At 43.3% G+C, this 18440-nt stretch overlaps 1 protein-coding gene across 4 annotated transcripts in view; it reads right to left on the bottom strand.

Annotated features, from left to right (window-relative positions):
* IFT80 (intraflagellar transport 80) overlaps positions 1–18440 on the bottom strand; it is a 148567-nt gene that overhangs the window by 125180 nt on the left and 4947 nt on the right. For 2 of the 4 annotated variants that reach the window (XM_073359524.1, XM_073359527.1), the window contains exons 2-3: positions 13990–14107; positions 12713–12936 (exon numbers count right to left, since the gene is read on the bottom strand). The exons of 1 other annotated variant lie outside the window; for it this stretch is intronic. In XM_073359524.1, coding sequence (XP_073215625.1) covers positions 12713–12936; positions 13990–14107 — 342 coding nt within the window. Of the gene's footprint in view, positions 1–12712; positions 12937–13989; positions 14108–15463; positions 15489–18440 lie in introns of all 4 variants that reach the window. One more of the 4 variants, XM_073359525.1, reaches the window with a different exon arrangement.

Raw genomic sequence — 18440 nt, 5'->3', positions numbered from 1 at the left:
GATACTCAGAAAAACTGCAGGAATGGGTCATGAGTCAATAATGATAAGGCATATTACATCACTGACAGTACATTACCAAGTTTTACTTGAGATTTTTTTAAATTTGGTAGTTTCATTGTGGAAGTGTCACTTTAACACACTTTCACAACACAAAGGAAGATTCACACACAAAAAACCTCCCAAAACAGCTTTGTAATGTATACTCTTTAATAAACATTACAAGGAACATTAGTAAAGAAAAGTTAGTTCATAAATAATATTAGTGAAATATAAAGTTACAATTTCTTAGCAAACTTTTCCGTGGAGACAGCTTACAAAGTGGTTTCTCTAGGCTGAAAGTATAAATTATCTGTGCTCTGTGCCTGTTTTCAGAGTTCTAATCACAATTGTCCAAGTAGAAATTGCCCCACAAAGATAAAAGGTGCTGATCTGTACAGCAGACTCCAATTATTGTGAGCTGTTGCTTGGATGGAAAAAAAAAAAGGCTCCTGCTGCATCTGTTCATTCATCTACCTTTGTTTATCGTTAGCTAGTGTGCACACATGTATGGGTAGGGTGTTATTTTATTAGTCAGTTTTTGCTTTCTTTACCCTGCTTCACTCTCCGTCCAACTGAGGTTATCTAGCTGTTGTGGATTAGCTGCTGTGCTCTAGTGCAGAGTTTCCTCAAACTGGGGTCTGCGGACCCTGGGGATCCATGAAGGTACTCCAGCAGGTCTGCGGAGCCCCCGATCAACTCCTCCCCCTTCCTCCCAGAGCTTCCTGCACACCATGGAACAGCTGTTCCCTGGGGTGCAGGAGGCGCTGGGAGGGAGCGGGAGGAACAGGGATGGGGTGTGCTCTGGGGAGGAATCATGTCGGGGGCCGCCAGCCCTGCTAATTCACTCCCGCCCCCTCCCCCCCAGTGCCTCCTTGCCCCTTGAGTGACACCTTCCCAACTGCCTCTTTTTCCTGAAACTCCCCACAAACCACCATCTACCAGAGTTCTGTGTGCTCCCCTCATTTTCACCTCTTTCCATACCAGGGTCCTTCATTCTCTCCCTATACTGGCTGCTCTATGTGCACCACCATCCCCACTTCCCCCATGCCCTCCATTCCCCCCTTCAATCCCATACCAGGGGTTCTATGTGCCTCCTACTTCAGGGTCCCCCATTCCTCCCCACAAGGTACAGGCTCTATGTGCCCCATAGCAGAATCCTTCAATCCCCTTCCCATGCCAGGAGCTCTGCCTCGACCTCTTGCCTCCACGGGATCTCACAATCTCCACACCACCATCAGGGCTTGTGTCCCCCTTTCCTATACTAGGGTCCCCCATTTCCCTCTCACCAATGTCTGGGAGATAAAACATTCAGGCTATCAACATGTTAAACTGTATTGGGAAGGTAGGCAGAGATGAGACTGGACTATTTTTGTGCTGGAAGATATTAATGGGTGCCATCAAACAGTTGTTTGATCGATAGACAATTACAGAGGAGTTTGAGGCTATGGCTATACTAAAGAGCCGGCAGAGACTTCACTTGTCCCCCAATTTCTCCCTTTTATTTGTCTCATTTTCCCCAAAAATGAATAGGGTTCTAGCCACTGATGCCTAGGACATTCCCTGAAGTTTTGGAATTGATCAGATGTGGCATTCAAAAGTTATCACATTACATACACTCAAGTTGATTGCATTTCTGTGTTTAAGACCTTCTTCATAAGCTCAGTCAAAAAAAAAAAAAAGTCAACTAAGTTAAAAGATCAAAATTTCAGAGTCAAGCGCTCAAAAATTGGGAAATGCTAGAATTAAGATTGACCATAAAACCTTAGTTGAGCCCCCATGTGTATATGCATCACGATATAGACTAATTATATGATCCCATCTACTAGTTTATCCTCAGGACCCCGTCTCATTCAGTGGCCAAGATATATATATATATTTAAATGGGTAAATGATGCATTTTTTCCCCGATTTCATTCTCAATTCTTGACCATTGTAGCTGACAATTTCCAAAAAAAATTCAGGTGAAGCAGACACCTGGAATGGATAATTTCAGGTTGGAAAAGTTCAGCAAAGTTGTAACAAATGAAAACAGGGTATTATAACGGGAAGTGTTGGGCAACCATAACAACTCTGCCTATATTTTATCTGTTTTGCATTTAACTGAAATCTAGAGTGGAAGGATGGTCTTCCATGACACTGAGACCCAGGTAATCCTGGATTTATTCCTGTGTATGATGCAGACTTCCTACAAAACCTTGCACACATCACTTTCTAACTGTAGTCAGTACAAAGCGTCTCTGCCATCAGACCCTTTAAAAACGGAGTTTCAGAGGAGCTGAGTATAGACAGTTTTCACTGGAGTTTTGGATTGAGCATTTCTGAAAAATCAGGCTTGCTCTCTACACCTCAGTTCCCCATGTGCAAAATGTGGATAATCCTTCCCTATCTCAGAAAGGGGATGAGAAAATATATCCATTCATATTTGTGAGGTGTTCAGACACTATGGTGATAAGCACCACACAAAAATAGTCTATACATAAAATGAATACTGTAGTGTGTGTAAGCTGACTGCCAAAGTAACAGATTTTAAATGCATCAGTAGTAGCTGGTTAACTCAGTAAAATACTATAGTACTGGTTTATTTTACAAGAAATGTGTTATTATTAATTTAACTGTTGTCTTATATTAGCCACTGTGCTGCTTAAATAGTTTCGAGGGGCCTAAAGTCAATTTATTATATATGTGGTCAGTAGAGCTATTATGAGAAACATTTTACTTTTCCCCCGCTATAAAAAGTTCAGGATGCATTCATAAAGCTTTTTTATTAATCGAATCATTAATCAAACCAGTAACTGATGTTTTTGGATTCATCTATATAGCTGATACATTTCCTGTAGCATTTTTGACCATTTGGTTCTCTAAAGAGATCTACTATTCCACGCATAAAGTTCATTACCACATATTTTAGTGATATGAAAGCATTTGGTAAGAGAGAAAAAAAATTGTACATTACAACCTTCAGTCATCTTTGGTGTGAAGGATAACTAGTGATACTGTATGCTAGATTATATTGATTTCTATAAAGATGGAACAATTAGGAAAGAAGGCATTTGTTCAAAGACAGTGGGATTTCAAGCACTGAATTTATTCTAACACTTTTGCAGAAAAATCTAATGAGTCTTTTGTATTTTTTCCTCCCCAGACTAAAAATTTAACTTTGTTCTGAAAAATGTCCTCAAAATTAAGTTAAGTGAGAGAAAATACAAAGAAAAATTGTTTCCCACCTTGTACAGTGAGGCATGACTTAGCATGACTTGTGAACTAACTACATTCATACACGGGATGCCCTAACAAATATAATAGGAAGAGATGAAAATGCAACAGAGATGCCTTTGGGCACCTGCAATGCCCAAAACAGAATTGTTGGGGTTTCAGTAATGAATTTGAGTTAGTAATCAATTTAGTACATCAGTTTGTTTAAAACATGCCAATAGGGACAAGTAGGGAACAGTATACATCTTCTACTCCTGAGGGAAGTCTGCACCAAAAAAAATCAAAAATTCTGCACACAATATTTTTAAATTCTGCATATATTATTTGTCAATAAATAAATGTGATGGCTCCTGCATGGCAGTGGGGAACACAGGCCACTGGCTGCACGGAGGTGGGAAATCACCCTGTAGGCCCTGCCCCTTCACCCGAGACACGTAGCGAGGCTGCATCCAACCCTGACACAGCACAAGGGCCATGCCTACCCCAGAAACATCCCAGGGCCCTGCCCTCTTCACCAGGTGCACAAAGATAGCAAGTGAGAGGGACAGAGTCTTGCATGCATGCCTAGCCCTAGCCCCCGATCCAGGTGTGGGGCAGGCTCAGCCCAGCAGGATCTAAGTGTGGAGGGTTTAGTGTGGATGGGTCAAGGTGTGGGGTGAGAGGTTCTGTGTGAGGCAATCTGGGTGTGGGAGGTTCAGTAAGGGGTCTAAGTGTGGGGAGGATCAGGATGCACAGAGGCTTGTTGGGGGGTTCCGGGTACAGGGGAAATGGGACTCTGCAGGAGTGTCCAGGTGAAGGTGGATGGCGCTCAGTTTGGGGAGTCTGGATTTGTGGGAGTGGAGCTCATAAGGATGGGGGTCCAGGTGTGGGGGAGCTCATCATGGTAGTCTAGGTGCAGCAGGAGTGGGGCTCATTGGGGTGGGGGTTCAAGTGCAGGTGGCTCAGCAGGTCTGGTGCAGGGGGAGGCTCAGTATTGGGCAGGCGGGGGCGGCTCTGGGGTGTGAGGCTTGGCCGGGAGAGGGTTCTGGGTACAGGGGGACGATGGTCCAGATGTACAGGGGTTGGGCAGACTGGGGAGCAGCTCCTCATACAGCGACAATCCCTCCCTCCACACCCTCTGCAGCTGAAGAGCTATGGGGGCAGGAAGCAGAGCTTCCTGCAGTCAGGAAAGGTTTCTGGGGGTGGGTCTGACTTGGCCCCTGCCACTCCTTGCAAGGGGAAGAGGAGTTTAGCCAGTGCAGAGTAGGAGCCACCAGCTGGGGCATCCCCAACCATGCTTCCCCACACCACCGACAGTTATTTACCTTTCCACTGGCTTCTTCAGGCACTCAAAACAATACGCCCCCGCTGTCGGGGAGGGGCACATAACCGCTCTTGCGGCTTCCCTTTGCTTCCCTGTCAAAAAGTCATTTTTTCTGCAAGGAAAGCAAAGAAATCTGCAGGGAATATGAATTCTGAACACATGCAGTGGCGCAATTTCCCTAAGAGTAATATTCATATTATTGACTATTTAAACACTGACCCTGCAAAGACATATGCACTAGCTTAATATTACACACTGCAAGTTGTAACATTGATGTCAATGTGATTACTCACAGTGCATAAAATTAAGCACGTGCATAAGTCTTTGCCTTCTTTTCATAACACGAAGGCCCCAATCCTGCAATCTGCTAAATACTCAGAGCTGTACATTTTGATTTGACACATCAAGCAATTTTAAGAAATAAACGTTCATAATGAAAGCTTTGTACTAAGACCTAGTATATCTTACAAGAACTAACAAACTTGCAAAATAGCCACTAGCTATAATGGTCTACATTTCACTCTTTATAGGATTAATAAGTTTCAGACTGTGCAGAAATGAGGTACTAAAAAAAGATTCTGAAACCACAGGGAGAGGAAAGGTAAAGGGGGGATAGGACGACAGGCAGTGCTAAAAAAAAAAATCCCAACACAAAATGCCCCTCACATTTTGTGCACCCACAGTGAAAGAAAAGGTGCTAAGGTTCAAGAATAGAACTCAGCCCAGTTTATGATGATTCTGAAGAATGCCGCTGCTTGGGAGACTCCAGAAAATGCAAGATGGTCAGGAAGAATGCGGATTCCCACAATCATGGATCCAGTTTAAATGCGCTGATAGGAATAATACCAGTTACTCTTGTAAATGTAACTGTTTACATCCGATATACTACCCTGGACTTTGTTCCCATTCTAGGATGCTGCAATTCTATAACCCACATTCTGTACTGACAACATAAAAGATCTGATCAAAGATAGATTCACTAACTCATTGATGTAAAATTGAAATATCAGTTGCATTTTAGCAATTTCTATGCTGGTTAGTCTAGTGCCCAACTCTTCATGCCCTGCATTGCCATGCAGGAGTCCTGGATTCTATTGTCAAGTTTCTCAATCCCCAAACCAGAACAGTAACTCTCACATTGAGAAAGAGTGTTCTGTATCTTACTTTGCTCACAAAGAAACCCTGTAACCAGCTTAGGACCAGCAATGATAAAATCTGAAGTCAGTTAAGTCCAGTATAACACCAGAAGGATAATACCTCTTATGCAAGGCTAACAAATACTAACTCACCTCTATTCCCATTTATATTTAAGAGAAAATAAAAGCTCATGATAAGAATTGCAAGTTATCACCATCTTCTGGGTCTCTCTTATCTGACCTTTGTATTTTAGACTATAAGCTCCTTGTGGCTGGGACTGTGTCTTTAGTATGTTGTATATAGCAATGGCGTTTAACAACTGAATTATTAATAAGAAGGTCTACAACACAAACATTTAAGAAATTGACAGGTGTGACTCAAGGGAGAAGGTGAGGAAGGGGGGAGACTAAGTTCCCTCTAAACTGCACAGTTATGCAGCAGCCTATTATGGGCTACACAGGCGCCCAGGGTTGTGGCAGGGAGAGATGCCTCTTCCCCAACCCTGGACCTACCATGACAAGGAGAGGTGCCCCTCCCCTGGCCCCAATCCAGCCTGGGACCTGCCGCAGCCGGTGGGAGAGGCCCCCCTGCCCCAGCCTTGGACCTGCCACAGCAGGGAGAGAGGCGCCTCTCCCCCAGCCCCAACCCAGACCTGCTGCAGCTGGTGGAGCGGTGCCTCTGCCCAGCAGCTCCCTGTCTGCCCAGAACATGGCTTTAAGCAAGGGTGGAGACATCGTCATGGAATTCTTGGGGGAAGGACTAGAGTTGAGAGAAATCAGACTCTGTCCCCCCAGAAATCCCAATATTGGATCTTTGTTCCTATCCCAAATGGAAGGAGCACCGAGTGCTAGCTGGGGCAGGAGGGAGCGCATGCTGCTGCTCGCTCTGCAATGGGTGTGCACTAGCTGTGCTCCCCAGAGGCTCCAGCCAGCATTGGTGGGAAGCAGTGCTGCTCCATGCTGCTCCTGAGAGTGGCCGTACCTGACAGGCCCAGCCCAGCCCCAGGTTACAGAGTGTCAGTGGAGTAGCGCAGGCCCCACAGTGCCTTGGGGTTACACTTTCCAGCCCTGTTTTGTGAGCTGTCACTAATAAGGGCTTGATCTTGCAAACACTCACCACCTAGCACAGCACATAAGACACTGACCCCAAAAGGGCCGCAAATCTGGAAACATCAGGACATGGGTAGGGCTCAAGTGATGCCCAGGTTTGTGCTGGCCCACTGCACAGAGCAGAATCTCACCCTCTACCTGATAGTGGTTGTAGTAGCTACTTGTGATGCTCCCAACAGTGATGCAAGAGTGGGAGCACCAAACTCAGGTGCCCCTCTCCCGGCCCCAAATCTGCCACAGCTGCGGGAAGAGGCGCCTCTCCCCATCAGCCCAGGTGCTATTGTGGAGAGAAAGGTGGGGAAGTCTCCTCTCTCCATGCCGTATCCCCGGGGCAGCTTGCACCCAAAACCACACATCCCCAGCCCCACTCCACAGCCCTCAACTCCCCCAACCCCAACCCTCTGCCCCAGCCCTGAGCCCCTCATTTCCAGCCCCATCTCAGAGCCTGCATCCCCAGCCGGAGCTCTCACCCCACTGCACCCCAACCCTCTGCCCCAGCCCTAAGCACCCTCCCACACTCTGAACCCCTTGGCCCCACTCCGCCACCTGAATTTTGTTATCACCTCCATATTGGTGCACATAACAAAATTCATTCCGCATATGCATGGGAAATGTTAGAGGGAACACTCAGGAGAGAGCTGGTTATTTTTCCCAATGTTGTCAACCACCAGAGTATCATGTGAAGGGTGGGATAATAAACAAAGTGATCCCTTGTGCAGAACACTTTTCTCCACCTTCTTGCAAGAAGCTAGGATGCAATTTGGATGTAACCATATTTCCTTCACTGCAGAATAAATGTTTTTAGGGACTGGGGCTGACACATGATCTTAGCTACAAGAATGACTGCTTCTGCCCTAAAGTTCTTGCTGTTCTCTAAACTAAATGGGAAGGCTTCAAGCCACATTCCTAGCAAATTCTGAGACACTCTGATCTAACACAAGCCTGTGGGCATGGGGGAGGGGATGGTATCTTCCCCCCATCCCCAAGATGTTTAAAGCATCTGGATCTTATTCAAACCCTCAGCCAGTCCAAAAAACTACAGATGCTTCAAAAGTTTCCATCCATCACTGTACCTCAAACTGGAAGTGTAAAGCTAAAGGAGGAGAATGCAATAACCTCAAAAGGGTCTGGATCATCAAATGAATCCTGACTTTGTTGGGACCTGATGTAGGATATCTGAAACTACTAAAAAAAGAGGATACAAGCAAGCTCAGTGTCAAGAGCATACAACAAGGGCTGAATGGCTCTAGCATCTGTAAAAAATGATGCTAAGGCAAATTTCAAAGGGTACACATTCAGTTCACTTCATCAGTGATGGTTCTCTACAGATTCAGAACAACACATAGTAGAAAGAACCTAAAGTTCACCAATATAGGAATTGAGGGCAAGTAACTCATGGATCCCATCAAATTCCAAAATATGCTAAAGGACAGGAGCACTCTATCCATAGGTCAAGGATTTGATGATGTAGTGAATCTTCATAAAAAATACTCTAGTCTCAGCAATCTACACACTGGCCTTCAAATGGCCAACAGATTTGATTGTGGAGGCTAGAGGTTCCCTATTGTCCACAAATAACCCCTTGATTTTCTGACCGCTGCACCAGATGCAGAGAGAGGCATGGAAACTCAACTGCCAAATAGCAAAAAATAAATGGCTGAAACACAAAGAATTTCTCCAAGTTTATGCAGAGAGAAGTTACCTCACAACCTCTACAGAAGCTATGCAGGGTAGTGTGGCAGGGTGTTTACCCCACACAGGTGGTGGAATGGTTAAAATGGGCCTGAGAGGCCAATTAACACACCTGACTGCACCTGGAGCATGGGCCAGACCGAACTGAAGATGAGTCCTAGATGGGGGAGGAGTTGAGTTGTTTATATAAAGAGTAAAAGCTCACAGTAGAAAGCAGCTATGAGTGTGCATGTGTGTGTCACAACGCTAGTCCCTCTCTGAGTAGTAGAGAGCAGAGGAGTTTCATGAGGGTGTTTACACCCTGGATCTGATGGGACAGGATAGTAAAGTTGCAGATTCCTAAAGTGAGCCTGAAAGGTCAACCCACAGGCAGATGGACTTTGGGGTAGATTTGATGTTAGTCTGGATCCTCAACTCCAGAGTCCAGGAAGGAGCATTCTGCAGAACAGAGAGCTGGGGGAGGATCCACGATGGATTAACAGTTCAAGACCAGGGAAGGAGAAGAAGTTGCTTTTAGTATTTCCCCCCACCCCCACTTTTGAGTTTGGTTAAAAGACTCCAGGGAGAAGCTTTAGGGCCAGTAATCTGATAAGGAAGTAGAACGGAAGAGGAGTCTGGGAATAGCTCCGGACTTCATACTGATGACCAGTGTCAAATGGGACTGTCAGTGTGGGATTATTGATACTCCAGAAAGTGAGACGCAGCTGGAGGGCCAAGTCACAAGAAGAGACTACAGCAGGGCCAGATCAACTGTTGGTAGGAGATGCTGCCATGCCCAGCCATGGGGGGTGCACTGCAGTGAGTGCACTCTTACACAGATAGTAAAACACTTCATTAATCATGACTGCCTACAGTCCACAGCAGAGCCTGGCACCACATGCTGTAAAGAACTATCATCCTACTTGGCTGAAAAGATTATGTGCATTTGAGAAGGCTTGTCAAGTTACATAACTCCAATCCTCATCAACCAGCCAAACAGACTGCTCTCTTTCCCCTAACTTCAGTCCATTCACTTCTCAATGGGTCTTGACCTAAGACCTGTGAATCCAATATACACCCTGTCAACAAAGGGGTTATGACTAACTGATTCCACTTCTGACTGAAGCAGCCACTGCCTCATTCAAGAAAACAATTTTCCCTTCCTCCTTCAAACACACAGTAAGTCCAACCACCACTGAAGAAACTGACCCTGATGTCAGATCAGGCTAGCAACTGCCTAGTATCAAAACTTCTGCTCCTGAGAAAGCTTACAGAGAAATTAGCCAAAGGCTGACAAGCTCATTAGCTGGAGGTAGGATCCTACACCAGTGACACACCGTGGATTCAGGCTAGAATAACGGACAGAAATAGCATTAGCAGGATGGATGGGGGATTTCCTGCTGGTAATAGATGGTGAACAGACTTCCTTTCTCATCCTCCTGGAACTTCTGTGAAGCATTTGATACTGTTGACCAGAAGATATTGCTGTCCTGCTTGAGAGACCAGGCAGGGGTCCAGAGAGAAACACTAAAAAATTGTATGAATCTTTCCTGAAGGGACGTTCCCAAAAGGCAATGATGAGAAACTGCACCGCTGCCACCAGACTCACTTCTGGAGTCCCACACAAGGATTGGTTTATCTCTGGTCCTGTTCCATATCTATATGTCACCACTAGGAGAAATAGTAAAAATGGATGGACTTAAGTGCCAACAGTACACAGATGACACACAAGACTACCTATACTTTCTGTAACTAACACCAAGCTGGCCCACGTTTGGATGAGATCAACTTATGGATGAAGAACAGCTGAACCTGAGTATGATGGAGGTTATACTGGTTGGAAGAGGAAAGCACTTTGAGTAGTTTGCAATCACAGTGCACTGTCCTTTGGATTCATTCAATTTCACTTGATTGCTGCTTCTGCCAGCACATTGAGTAACAGGTATGAGCAGCAACAGAGAGCGAGCACAGTCTTTCCTGGATGGGTTATTTCACAGTGCATTTTCATTACTGAGGAAAGTTAAAGAATTATATTTCTGCATCAAAACTTTTCCTTTGATAGCTCAATGGAATACAGTGAGGGAAAATGGCGGGGAGGGGGGAAGATTTCTAGTAAGAATATAAGAAAAAAATATTTCCCCCTTAATTACTCTGCACCAAAAAATTAAAAATTTGGTGCACATTTTAAAATTCTGCAAAATTTAGCATTTTTATTTGTCAAAATAACACTATATAATCATTCCAGTTTCAATTATTTTGGATATTTATTTCAAATACCTATTAGCAACGACACCTCTACCCCGATATAACGTGACCAGATATAACACAAATTTGGATATAATACGGTAAAGCAGCGCTCTGGGGGGCAGGGCTGTGCGCTCCGGTGGATCAGCATGTCAGGCTCCGACACGCTGCTCTGAGCAGTGTGTTTAGGGTGCCGGGCCAGGGCCGAGAGGTTGGATAAGGGGCAGAGGGTCTCGGGAGGGGGGGGAGGGGGGGGCAGTTGGATGGTTCGGAGGTTCTGGGGGCAGGACGGTCAGGGGACGGGGAAGTTGGATAGGGCGTTGGAGTCTCGGGGGAGGCCTGTCAGAGAGTTGGGGTGTGGATAGGGGTTGGGGCAGTCAGGGGACAGGGAGCAGGGGGGTTGGGTAGGGGGTGATTAGGGATGGGCGGGTTTCTGGAGGGGGTGGTCAGGGGACAAGGAGCAGGGGGGCTTAGATAGGGGCGGGTGTTGAGAGGGGTTGTTGGGGCGGGGGTCTCTGGAGGGTGTAGTCAGGGGACAAGGAGCTGGGGGGGGTGGATGGTTCGGAGGTTCTGAGGGGTCAGTCAGGGGTCGGGAAGTGACTATTAATAATGGAAATGCTCAAGGCCAAAGCAAGTTCAATATAATGTAGTTAGATTTTTTGGCTCCTGAGGACCACATTACATTGGAGTAGAGGTGTATGTCTGTAACACATGACAAAAAAATTCCTCCAGTAGCAGAAAGTTAAGGAAACCCCTACAACCCAGTTCCTGTTTCTTTGCCCCCTCCCCCAAGAGTCCAGCAGCAGTGCCAAACACCCATTCCCCCTTCTCCCAGAGTCCAACTGCAGGGCACCCCCCAGCCCTTACCCCTCAGAGACCAGCCATAGGGTTCCCCTTAGCCCGCACATCCTACAGGACCCCCGCCCAGACACTCGCACCCCCTCCCCTCCAGACCCCAGCTGCTAGACTGCCCCCAGGCCCCACACACCACACACATGAGCCCAGGGATCCAGAGGAAGAAACAGCCTGAATCTGGGTCTTGGGCTTGTGTGGAGATTCCTGCATGCCACCTCCTTCCTTCAGGGCATGCTGAGAATTGCAGCTGCCGGGAACACTCCAGCTACCTCCCGCTGGCTGTATCTTCTACCTGTGAGTTGTGCTCTGCCAGGATCAGCGGCCCCTAGTGGTGGCCAGCAGCTCTGCAGCCCACTTCTGTGGAGGAAAAGGAAATTCTGCGCAAAACCCATAACTGCTGCACAAATTCTGGATGCACAGTGGCGCAGAATTTCCTCAGGAGTAAACTTAATGCCATGATCCTGAAGTGTATGTGGCCAGGCACCTGCAGTTGTGCAGAGCCCCACTGAATTAAGTGGTGGAGCTTCATACAGGTACAAGGATTGGCCAGTGTATTTCAGAATTGGGGTCAAATCTCTTTAAGGGGTAAAAGGAAAAAAATCCACACATAGGAGTTGCCATATTGGATCAGAGCCAAGGTCCATCCAGTCCAGTATCCTGGCCCTGACAGTGACCAGAACCAGATTCTTAGAAAAAGCATTAGTCTTATCCTGGTCTCTAACAGTTACAGATTGGTTTAAACCCTGAAGAATAAAGTTTAATACACCCTTCCAAAAAATAAAAATTGATATATTTTGTTACAAATGATAATTTTTATAATTCTTGACATCCATATAGCTATGCACACATTCAGATCAATTTATGAACTACAAAATAAGAACATTTTACTCAATTAAGGATGACAGAATTTGACCTGATATCAAAAGGGATGTAACTAGTATTTTTCTATCACATTAGGCATAATGTATTCTCAGAAGCAATTTTGTAAAAATAATTAGTTTTAAAACCAGTACAATTTTGCTATATTTTAATTTGCTTTTATTACACATTATGATAGTAAATAATTTGGAATTTAAGAGTGGCATAAGCATTTTTTTTTACTAGCAATTTATAAGGTCTACATATTTTAAAGAACACTTACCATCAGAGCTTGTAAGTACAAAACTCTCAGCTTGGGATTGCTTCTTTCCACCTATATTTTTGGGAAACCAATGAAGATCTATGGGGTAGATATCATCAGGAAGCTTCACTACTTGAGTTGTTTCACTAGTTAACAAGTTCCATTTCATGATGTGGTGATCATCACTACATGAGTACAGCTCATCAGCTGTAGTCCAGCCCACACAGCTAACCAATTCTTTATGTGTAATTGAATTAAGGAAGTCTTGAATTTTGGTTACTGAAAGTAATCTTAGAATATACCTCTTCTCTAAGTATTGCAAAAAAATAAAGTGATAATAAGTAAATATAATAATAAATAAAAATATTTAATTTTGACTATTTAAAAAACAGATCTATATACAGAAGTTATTTTTGTGTAAGATCTTGACACAAAGAAAAGTAATGCAATGTAAAGAGGCAGCAGAGAGTTGGAAGAAAATAAAGAGCAAAAAAGGAATTTGACATAGTATGTGACTTTAAAAGTATCATGTCTAATTAAACAGCACATCTATTATACACAGATAAAAGCTTAGGCTCCATATACAGGAGGGCCTTGGTGTCAAAATACATAAGTTAAAACACATTTGGTCAGATTTTGGTTTTCATATAGCAGTATCACACAAGGGATGGAGATCACTCATTTAAGAGTAACAGGATGGTATTAGGTTTCAGAGTAACAGCCGAGTTAGTCTGTATTCGCAAAAAGAAAAGGAGTACTTGTGGCACCTTAGAGACTAACCAATTTATTTGAGCAAAGCTCATGCTCAAATAAATTGGTTAGTCTCTAGGATGGTATTAGGTAAGTGTACCCCTTTGTTGGTACTATCGTTTGTTAGTCTTATTGCAGACAAATTGATAAAGGAGTGCAATTGTTAACTGCATGAGAAAATCTCTTTGCAAGAGTAAAACCTCTAAGAGAAGAAAGGGAAAAAACAAACAAAAAGCTTTCCTGAAAAATCTTGACACCTTCTGCAAGGTGCTGAACACCCTAGATTCCAACACAAGTTACTGAGAATGGAGGGTACCGAGTACCCTGCTTGAGGTGCTCAACATCTTGTAGTATTGGGCCATTACATTTTGCAGAAAACAGTAAAAATCTTTAAAAAAAATTAAGTCTCCAGAATCTGTAAAATAACTTTGCACTGTCTTTACAATCAATCACATCTCATATTTTACTAGAACATGATACACATAATACTATTTTACCAAGAGTGCAGTGTAAAGTTAATACACTTTGTATTGAGACAAAGGATATGTTTTGGTTCCTTTAAGTGTGAAGTCTTCAGCCTCATTCTTTCTAAATTTCTTGGTTTTGCTAGTCCAGATGAAACAATAAAAAGTATAAAAGATGATTTCTTCACTGGATAGGTTACAACTGTAAAGATTTTTTAAAATGTCATGAGTAATCACCATTAAAAAGGAAAATATGAATACCCAAAATAAAATGTTTTAAAGCAATTCATGTTGCACATGTTCTCTAAAGAAGGCCAGCAATACAATTCATACAAAGTCTTCAATTAAGCATAGATGCGCAATGTATGTGATATTGTTGACCAAAGAAGAATAGGAAGTCAAAGAAGTACATGGCTGGCATTTACAGGCAGCAGATTTGCTGACAGTTCTTGACTACTGGGGGGCAAGGATCAACATTCACATCACATTCCCCATCAGTACCCAGGCCCACACCGGGGAAGCTAATGATACAACCAGCAGACCAAATTTGGTGATGAATCCTGATCACATGCCACCTGAGGCATGCTGAACATAAGATGACGATTAGCAGTTGTATCTGCATACAAAAACGTATGCCTCTCTCCATGGGCAGGACGGAATAACTAAAAATTAATCACTAGAATAAACTGACAGACTGTTGAAGAAAAGGGGTTTAAAAAAGTGTCTCTCTCTCTAAGTATTACAGATTACATATTTTGGACCAGAGCCTCAGTTGGTTTAAATTACCATAGCTCTACTGACTTCAAATGAGCTATGTTAATTTATACTAATAATCTGGTCCAAAATATGCACATATTGCATATGTGTAACATGTAATAGGCTACCAAGTATCAGGGTGGATTTGATTTAAATCAAATTGATTTAAATCACTAGTCAGGAAGACTTGATTTAATCATGGGTTTCTACATAAAAGTGCATTCTTGTTGGTTGTTATAATCTTAATCCATATTCTTCACAACTCAGAGATAGATGTAAGTTTCATTTTTAGAAGGTACACACTATACATTTTTAAGTGATTTATTTTGAAAACTTTTCAGATTAGTTTAACAGCTATATCAGAAAATGAATGATTGTTTGGTTATGTAATTTAGCAAAGGTAATTGAAGCAGATATTTATAAAGTCTTAGGGAGGTGAACTATCTCCAATTCAACAGGTTAATCATTAATATTTGGAGGATTTTCTTGCCATGCTGTTTTTGGAGGAGAACATCACCAGACAGACATTTACATTGTTTTATGTAACTAAAAACAACAACGTTATGTATTCTGGATTTTTTTCTTCAACAGCAAACATAATATTTTAACGAAACAAGCATATGAATTTTTGAATTTAGTTAAACATTCAAGTTTTTTAAAATCAGGTTTGTTTTTGTTAAAATTGTTTTAACTAAAGTAGTTAATGAAATATTTAAAAACAAAAATTAAATCGACTATGTCAACCAGGTCAACATGAGAAACTTAAAATATTGGCTTCTGCAGTTAACTCAGTCGTCTTCACCTTCATTTTCCTGTTGGTTCATAATCTGGAAAAGAAAAACAAGTTTTCCTGCTTTTTCAGGTCCCCGACTTCTCCTCAGTTTGGAATGAATTAGTCCAAAGGAAGAAAATATTCTTTCTACACCAGCAGAAGAAGCTACTGCTGTTAAAAGTGAGATTATCACTTCAACAGTCTCTGAATCCAAATGCTTAAATGACTTCCACCAGTTCACTGGTGTGACTTTCTTTAAAACATCATCAGCAAACATATTTCTTGAATGGTTCTTATTCCAAAAGTGGGTCTCTTTTACGGCCTGCTGCCATTATAGGTTTTCCTTTCTAGTGAGAGAATGGTATGGTAGATCTCAAATCAATGAAGGCTACAATCAGAAAGACCTCAAGACTTCTGGAAAATACTGCTCAAACAGTTTCACTTTTGTTTCTACTGCCTTTCCCTCCCTTCTCACATTTGTCTCCAGACTTCTTCTCCTTGTCCAGATCTATTCCGCCCCCAACAATCTTCTATTCATTGAACTTTCTGAAACTTTGCACTTTTAGAAAGAGGTAAGGGATTGACTCTGTGTACACAAATTTGCAGAGGGAAAATAGGGTCGAAGTCCGTTATTTCTCACCTCTATATATGATTTATTCAAAAACCATTTTTGCTGTTAAGAAACATGTTATCTCTGGAGACACAAATCCGCAGTTTGAGACCTGCAAAACTAAGCATCTCTGATGGCATCTGCTAGACCAGTGGTTCTTGAACTTTTGTACTGGTGACCCCTTTCACATAGCAAGCCTCTGAGTGCGATCCCACTTATAAATTAAAAACACTTTTTTATATATTTAACACCATTATAAATGCTGGAGGCAAAACAGGATTTGGGGTGGAGGCTGACAGCTCGCGAGCCCTCCCATGTAATAACCTTGCAACCCTCTGAGGGGTGTTGACCCACAGTTTGAGAACCCCTGTTCTAGACTGAGCACTGAGTCCCATTGGGTAGATAGATTATTCTACCTAATCTATATAGAAGCCTCTGGAACCTCATAAGATTGGGTCCCTAATCCATGAACTACGGGAACTCATTTACGAAACTTTTCTTAAGCATTCCATGAATATATAGTCTCATACTATAGAATTAGACTTTATAATCCGTATTCCATGATGAGATCTCTTTGAGCTATAATGTATCTTTAGATAGGTTTTTTCCTCAAAAAGCATTTTATCAAAAAAAAAAAATCATTAATTTTGATCCACCCCTGCCAAGTATAGACTTTCTTTCATGCTATGCACCTACTCAAGACAGCTATGTTCAGAATTATGTAATGGGTACCACAATGTGCAGGGACAACATTGGTAGGAGAAAGTGCTGTGTGCATCTGCAATGAGCAAACTGGGATAATTAATGTGGCCACCAGTGTTTCTCAAATGTGGCCACCAGGGCTTTTCTTGCAGCCACAGCCTCCTGGGCTGTGATGGGGGAGAGGGGCGCAATATAGCAGCCACTCCAACTCCCAGTTGCTCTCAGATGCACCGCCCTGGTGTTGATTGCCGAGGCCACCAGTAGGGGTTAGGCCTTGCGCCCCTATGGAGACACCTGGGGTACAATGCTGGAGGAGAAGGCAGTCAGTGAATTCCCCACATTCCCAAGGACAATGGGGCTCCAGCTTTGGGCCCTGGCTGTGCAGCAGCAGAGCCTAGGCTCCAGTCCCCTGATGCCTCTCCCGACCCCCCACCTAGGGCTTAATTTGTCCCCAGACTTGACAGGCCTGAGTAAGTCCGCTGTGGAAAGTGATACTTGTTTGTTAATATCACTTTTCACAACAGACTTACTAGCAGCAATAAATAAATTACAATGATTTGGACATGTATATATGCATATTTATTTGTTTTTCCTAAAGCTAATTAAGTGTTTTAGGAAAAAGTGTGAGAGCGGCCACCAGCAAGAGTTGGTGGCCACACTCTGAGGCCACCAAAAAATTTGTCCTGAGAACCCCTGTGCTAAACAATTTCAAGAACAAGTGATGCTAGAACTGCTTAACTGTAAGAGTATATGTTGAAAATGTGCAGTCCTGTAGAGTATACTGACATTAGGACAGGGTACCCTTTATGAACGGTTTGAAATCACAGACCATCTTGGAAAACATCATCCCTCAATGTAGTATCACAAGAAAAATCAGAGAGAGAAACCAATCAGAGTATAAAGATATTCATGCCTTGCCACTACAGGGTAAGGATAATTATAGGTGAAGCTGGTAATGCATCCTGAAAGCTTTCCACTGTAAGATCTTGTTTTCACTTGCTTATAACTTCATCAAACTTTAAACCATTTGGGCTGAAATTTTCCATCCTAGGTTTCTGCCTCACACTTTTTTTTTTTTAAATAAAGTTTCAGCTAGAACCATTCAGCCATTTCCAAGAATGAAACTAGGAGTTAAATACATTATTTTGTCCATGTTAAAAAAAAAGAAAAGAAAAGAAAACCTACAAACTTTTTGTCCAGAAGCTCTACTACCTCCATGCTTTCAGGCAAGGGCTTGACATTTGGGTGCATGGGGTATTTCCCTGGTGTCAGGGATGTGGCTTTTGCCATCCCCCAGAAAATTTACCCAACTGTGGTCAAGTTATGAACCTCAAAAAAAAACAGGTTGCACAAGCTCAGTAGATACTTGTTAGAGTCTGGCACCTAAACTCTCTGAAGAGTCCTTTTGCTGAGCACATACCATCCCCAGAGAGCAACTGAACATGCTCCATCCCAGGGCTGCAGAGACTGAACAAGGGTTTCCCTGCAATTGCTCTTCCTGGATGCCAAGGCAGCAGTGGTAACATGTACCAGTACTGAGAGCAGGGAGATCATCAACTCTCAGTGCTCCCCCAGCAGGTGCCCAGACACTGGAGAGAAATAGGAAGAATCAGCCTGGCTGAAATGCAGACGGGTGAGGAATAGGAGAGGGGTGGAGAGAGAGAACAAGGGGTTGCAGGACCCAGAGGATGGGGA

This window comes from Lepidochelys kempii, chromosome 9 (genome assembly GCF_965140265.1).
Source record: "Lepidochelys kempii isolate rLepKem1 chromosome 9, rLepKem1.hap2, whole genome shotgun sequence".
NCBI lineage: Eukaryota > Metazoa > Chordata > Testudines > Cheloniidae > Lepidochelys > Lepidochelys kempii.
The sequence above is the reverse complement of the archived record's forward strand: the minus strand, read 5'-3'. Positions and strand labels throughout refer to the sequence as shown.